The 6,964-nt window shown below is 50.1% G+C and overlaps 1 protein-coding gene across 1 annotated transcript; it reads right to left on the reverse strand.

Moving 5' to 3' along the window:
• Positions 1 to 225: 225 nt before the first annotated feature.
• LOC308120757 (5-hydroxytryptamine receptor 7-like) lies at positions 226 to 3,767 on the reverse strand (the record flags this gene model as incomplete). The annotated part of the gene is made up of 2 exons (XM_080481556.1): positions 226 to 1,129; positions 3,208 to 3,767. 2 exons carry the CDS (start codon positions 3,765 to 3,767, stop codon positions 226 to 228), a joined length of 1,464 nt encoding a protein of 487 aa, XP_080337682.1.
• Between the last annotated feature and the right edge of the window lie 3,197 nt (positions 3,768 to 6,964).

A 6,964-nucleotide genomic window follows, 5' to 3' on the forward strand; every position in this document is an offset into this window, starting at 1 on the left:
CTTTCAGTACAAACCAACAACAGCACCCACCAGTGGCCCAACATGAGAACTACATCGTTTTCAGTGTTTTCAGAAAGCGGTGGTGTAAAGGGGAGACATTTCTGAAATGAAAACCAAAAAGCTTTTCACTTGGCACTTGGATTATTGTCGTTATTATTGCCCCCCCCCCCCCCCCCCCCCCCCCCCCGCCCCCCACACCACCACCACCACCACCCAACCTCGCGGCTACACGTCGGCGCCGGGCTTCTCCACCAGCTTCAGGGCCTCGTGCATGCCGGCGGCCGACAGCTTGCGGTTGATGTTGCGGTAGCGGCAGCGCAGCAGGTTGCTGTAGGTGGTCCGCAGGTCGCGGTTGAAGAAGGCGTAGATGAAAGGGTTGATGAGGGAGTTGGCGTAGCCGAGCCACAGCAGCGTCCTCTCCAGCCACAGCGGCACGCAGCTGCACTCCACGCCGCAGACGAAGGGCCGGGCGGTGGACGCCAGGAAGAAGGGCAGCCAGCAGAAGCTGAAGGCGCCCACCACGATGCCCAGGGTGGCCGCCGCCTTCTGCTCACGCTTGAAGATGGACTGGTTCTTCCTCTTGCGGCGCTGGTGGTGCTCGCCGGTCTTGAGGAGGCGCGAGACCCGCGTGCTGCACTCCTCCTCCACCTCCCGCTGCAGCTTCAGCGCCACCGCCACGCAGTCCAAGCTCTCCTCCTCCGCCTCCTCCTCCGTCCCCTCCACGCTCGCAGATTCTCCCGATTCGGCGGGCAGCGGAACGTCCTGCGCTCCTGGCCTGCCGCCGCGTGTTCCCGCCACCGCCGCCGCCGCCCCGCGCTGCTCCCCCTCCCTGGGGAAGCCGGTGATGTTGTGCTTGGCGGCGCTGAGCTTGGCGGCCCGGTAGATACGGTAGTACATGATGAGCATGACGGACATGGGGATGTAGAACGCCACGGCGGTGGAGTAGACGGTGTAGCCGAAGTCCTGGCTGATGAGGCAGACCCTGCCGTCGTTGACGTTCTGCGCCCAGCCGAAGAGCGGCGGCAGCGTGATGGAGGCCGACAGCAGCCACACCGACACGATCATCTTGGCCATGCAGCAGCCGTTCTGACGCACGGGATACGTCAGCGGCTTCGTGATGCCCAAATACCTGAAGACAGGGAGAACGGCGTCAACTTCTTAAGTCCCGCTTTAACTCCCGGACAAGATTTATCGTTTTTAATCACGATTCACTGCAACGTTACGCTGAAAGTTCAGTAACGTTCCCCAACAATCCCCACGAAGGAACTCATTCAAACGACACTGGAAGCTGCGAGCGCTGAACAGCAATCATCCAATATTATTATATAATGCCACATATTGTTTTAGCATCTAGGTTCAGCTTTTCAGAATTATTATTATTATTATTATTATTATTATTATTATTATTATTATTATTATTATTATTATTATTATTATCATTGTTAAATAATGTGGTGCTTCTGTACCGTGAACTACGAAATGATTCAGGCCGATAAAATCAACAGAAACACTTTTAAAAGTGAATCACAAAGTTCTTGTTTCTTGTTTCCGTCAGATGAAGAATCCTGTCGCTTTCATTTGCAGTGAAACGTGATTAATTGTAAATTCACAAGATCTGCAATACATAAATTGTGCATGTTGACGTCACAATAACCATCAATTCTTAATACATTGTGTGAAAATAATAGTTAAAATTCTAACTTTTTTTTATTAAATGTGAAAAAATATTAGAATTAATAATTTTTTTAATTAAATAAGTTGGAAACAAAATGATCACATTAAATTCTGGTTAAATTCATTTAAAAAAATGTTTTTAAAAAATAAATGTCAAGGTGCACTTGAGCAAACGAGCGTCAGTCTGCAGCAGCTTCAGTTCAGCTAAATAAACCCCAACATGTGATCTTCCAGAGCGTTCCACTTCACCACAGAGTCAGAAACAGGGAGAGCCTTTGTACAGAATGAAGTCCAGCCACAAGACGTCTGAACACTCGGATCTTCAGACATGTGAGGGTCTGCAGCGGCTGGAGGAGTGTGGAGGGCAGTGCAGCTTTGATCCCCACGTGGAGAGGAAACCATTTTATTACATTAATTAAGAATCTTTTCTGAAGTTGTAAATGTTTTTATCTTGACGGTTCGATTCTCTGCATTTCTTATTGTTTTAGTAAAGAAAGGAGCTGATTTGACCTCAGTGTCAAACCAGACGTCAGACTCTTTAACGTCAGGATTTCAAGGTTGGATTTGAAATAAAAAGTGACAGTCTGCAGGTTCTCTGGATTAGAGAGGACTCTGGTGTGCAGTGGGAAGGTCGCCGTGCTGACAAGGGCACAGGTTTGATCCCCACATCAGTCGGTTGGAGAGTTTGTCCTTGAAAGAGTCACACAGTTTAAGAACAAACCAAAATATCTGATCAGATGGAAGAAATCGACCGGGACTGACGGTCCCATGCCTGATGGGACAATAAGACGGGTCTCAAGTGATTAAGGTCAAAACTTCAATATTTTTCTCATAAAAATGACGTTTTTCATTCTTCTGGTGGAAAAGTGACGTTAATTTAATCTGAGTTGCCATAAAACTGATAGAAATCCAGATTTTGAGGTGAAAAAATACAAGAAATCTGAATTTATTGTCCCTTTCTGCATGTGGAGGATTGTGGTGTGCAGTGGAGAGACAGAGGTGCTGAAATGTGAACAGGTTTGATCCCCACATCAGCCACACGGAGGAATTTGAACAAAGTGTCCTTGAAGGAGAGTCTGATCCACAGCACGAGTCAAACAACAAAATATCTGATGAGACGGAAGAAATGAGTCTTTGTGACGGTGAAACGCAGGATTGATCTGCCTGACGGGACAAAAACTGACGATTCTCAGGTGATGAAGGTCAAAAGTTTTTCTTTCTGCTGGAAAAATGAAGTTATTGAATCTGAATCAAGACATTCGTCATACAACTGATGACAATCCTGATTTAAAGGTGAATAAATGCATGAAATTTGAATTTCGTGTCACTTTCTGCATGTAGAGGATTGTGGTGTGCAGTGGGTAGACAGATGTGCTATAAAGGAACCAGGTTTGATCCCCCGGTTTGGACAATGTGTCCTTGAAGGAACCAATTCAACTCCTCTTGAAGATAACAGAGTCCAGATGAGACCAACATCTGGATAAACCGCTGGTGAAAGAGAAGATGTGCCTGATTTACTGGAAGTTGTCTCACCTGTCGATGCTGATTACGCACAGAGTCATGATGGACGCGGTGCAGCACATCACGTCCATGGCGATGAAAACGTTACAGAAGAACTGGCCGAAGATCCACTGGCCGCCGATCAGGTCGGTGATGCTGACGAACGGCATGACGGCCAGAGCCACGGACAGGTCGGCCACCGCCAGGGACACGATCAGGTAGTTGGAGGGTTGGCGCAGCTTCTTGACGAAGCACACGGAGATGACGACCAGCAGGTTCCCGCAGATGGTGGACAGCGTAAGCATGGTGAGGACCCCCCCGATCAGGACCTTCTCCACGCGGCCGTAGCTCAGGATCAATTCCCCGCAGCGGGTCCCGTTGGTCTCCATCACCTGCGGCTCGCTGGATGGGGACGTGGCCGCCGCGGCCGCCGCAGCCTCGGCCGCGTCCTGCGCGATCTTCAGCAGTCGCGGCGCCAGAGCCTCCGAGATCATCATGTTGGTGGAGCCGCCGGAGTCCCGGTCCTCCCTCATGAACGACGACCTCATGTTTCCACTCCCGAAAGTCCCGTTACTCGCTCCCACGACGACCATTCTGCAGCCGCCGGGTCCTTCTTATCCATGGACTTGGACACGCGTCCGGCGGGGACATAGACGCGCACAGTAGTGCCGGTGCTCGTGTGATGAATGAGTAACCCCCCCTCCCCTCCGCAACCCCCCTCCCCGCCAACTACACTGACATGCTCGCGTTCTCCTCCTGAAGCCGCGACGTCTCAATTCTGCTATTTGGAGACGCGCTCGTCATGACGCACGTGCATTGCGCGCCGCCGCAGGCACTTTCCCAAAATACCCGACCTACAAAGATCCGTGGTGATGTCCTGATGTCTGGAGGACCGGCGAGCCTCCGAGACGATCCTCCTCCGACTGCTCAGTCCGACGCACACACACACAAACTTATCGGCACGGCGGCTCTGCGCGCGCGGGCTGTCGCCAAAGTTGACGCGTGACGTCAAAATGCAAGTTGAATTTGGAAAACCGATAGGCTGCAGAGTGCCCCCACCCCACCCCCCGAAAGAAGAAAAAGAAGAAAAGAAACGTGCACAAACGTGAGGAAGAAAATGTGGAGCAATTTGAGGATCAGTTAGTTTGGAAATGAAGAAAATTCGTGGGAGCGGATCGCGCGTATTTGCGCAAAATGGAGACACGTCGGTGATTTCTGCACCGTCTGCTTTAGAAATCTGCACAGACATGCGGGAACGTGCAGGCGCGCAGGCACGCACACGCACGCACGCACACACACGCACACACACAGTCAAAGAGTTTAGATTTAAATGTGTTTCTGCTGCAGCCTTCAGCTGGTTTCCATCGGAACCATCACGCCTCCTCCACCTCCTCCACCTCCTCTAACCTCCTCCAACATCCTCTGACCTACTCCACCTCCTCTAACCTCCTCCACCTCCTCCACCTCCTCTAATCTCCTCCAACATCCTCTGACCTACTCCACCTCCTCTAACCTCCTCCACCTCCTCTAACCTCCTCCACCTACTCCTTTTCCTCGAAGCTCCTCCATCTTTTCCACCTCCAACCTCTAAGCTCATCCACCTCTAACCTCGAACCTCCTCCACCTCCTCTAAGCTCTAACCTCCTCCACCTCTAACCTCCTCCACCTACTCCACCTCCTCTTAGGTCCTCCACCTCCAACCTCTAACCTCCTCCACCTCCTCTCCATCACGCTTCCGGCAGCTCCATCCCCAACATCCTCCATCCAATGTGTCCATGCAGAACAAACCCACACATCGTAATCTGGATCCTCTCGGATTATTTAGTGGAATAAAGGTGGAGAACAAACATAAAAACCTGGTGGAGATTTCCCTCACTTCTGGATAGAATCAAAGAAAATGTGTCAGAACTGTTCTGAGGACATTTTGCAGAGACTTTGTGAATCCGGGCTGGTTTCCTGACTCCTCTGTAATCCCAGTGTAATCCCCCTGAGCAGTTGAAGGGTTGATTTCCCCTCTTCACATTAAATCACGACTGTTTGGACACGAGCTGGAATAACGTTGAGATTTATGTCGCTGCAGGTGAGAAGAGGAAACCAAAGTGACCCGGAGATCTTCATCATTCTGTCATCTTCATCAGTTACTGGACGAGAAGCTGCTGATGAGGAGAGCAGAGCTGCACCGCCACCCATCGGACACATGCTGCAACTGCAGGAGGGGACACACACACACACACACACACACACACACACACACACACACACACACACACACACACACACACACACACACACACACACACACACACACACACAGAAAAAACACACACACACACACACACACACGCACACACACACACACACACACACACACACACACACACACACACACACACACACACACACACACACACACACACACACACACACACACACACAGAAAAAACACACACACACACACACACACACACGCACACACACACACACACACACACACACACACACACACACACACACACACACACACACACACACACACACACACACACACACACACACACACACACACACACACACACACGCTGTCTTCATGTTGGTAGTTTAACCCGGCTGTTTTGTTGCTGCTTCTACTCTAATATATCCAGATTATAGAGCATCTTCCCCCTCTAACATCCAGATTATAGAGCATCTCCCCCTCTAACATCCAGATTATAGAGCATCTTCCCCTTCTGACATCCAGATTATAGAGCATTTCCCCTCTAACATCCAGATTATAGAGCATCTTCCCCTCGAACATCCAGATTATAGAGCATCTTCCTCCTCTAACATCCAGATTATAGAGCATCTTCCCCCGCTAACATCCAGATTATAGAGCATCTTCCTCCTCTAACATCCAGATTATAGAGCATCTTCCCCCGCTAACATCCAGATTATAGAGCATCTTCCCCCGCTAACATCCAGATTATAGAGCATCTTCCTCCTCTAACATCCAGATTATAGAGCATCTGCCAGTTTAAACATGCTCATCACCTCCACCTCCTCTGCATGTTGTGCGTTAATCTGCTCACCTGTTCACTCACCTGTCGTCTGGTGGTCTTATGGGCCAGCCTCCACGGTCCTGCCAACACCGACGCCGTCCATCACCTCCCTGCCGCTCTCTGCCACAAAGAGTTTCCTCGCCGCACGAAGCCCCGTGATGAAGGTCGTGTTTGAGTCATGAGGAAAGATTAAGGATAGAAAGAAGAAACAGCTCAGCGGGACGAAGCCGTGACTTCAGTAGGATCCTCGTCCGTGTGACTCTGACTTCATATTCTTGAGCTCGTCTTCACATAAAACCACCGTGACAACGACTCAGGAACTTTTAAATTCGATATGAAAAAGATGAAGGAAGTTCATGATGTCGTTAGTCTGTTGGTTCATAAAGTTTCCACAAACGGCCGTCTGAGACCAAAGGTCGGGTCGTGGGAGACGTCCGGGATGCTCACGTCCTCTGCTAAGACGTCCTTACAAGTACTTCCTCACCAGTTCTCCTCTTTCTGAGCCGGTCCATGTTCTCCTCTTTCTGAGCCGGTCCATGTTCTCCTCTTTCTGAGCCGGTCCATGTTCTCCTCTTTCATCTTGGGGATTTTTCTCCAAACATGAGAAAACTCATAAGAATCCAGTTTTTCCTTGATTTTCCTCATTTGAATATTGGATCATAGGAGCTGCATTCAGAATCTGCTGTGTCTGTGTGAGCTGGACTGGCTCCGCCCACACATGCCCATCTTGGGAAGAGGAGGAAGTACTTCCTCTG

Source organism: Lipophrys pholis (genome assembly GCF_963383615.2).
Source record: "Lipophrys pholis genome assembly, chromosome: 15".
NCBI classification, from domain to species: domain Eukaryota; kingdom Metazoa; phylum Chordata; class Actinopteri; order Blenniiformes; family Blenniidae; genus Lipophrys; species Lipophrys pholis.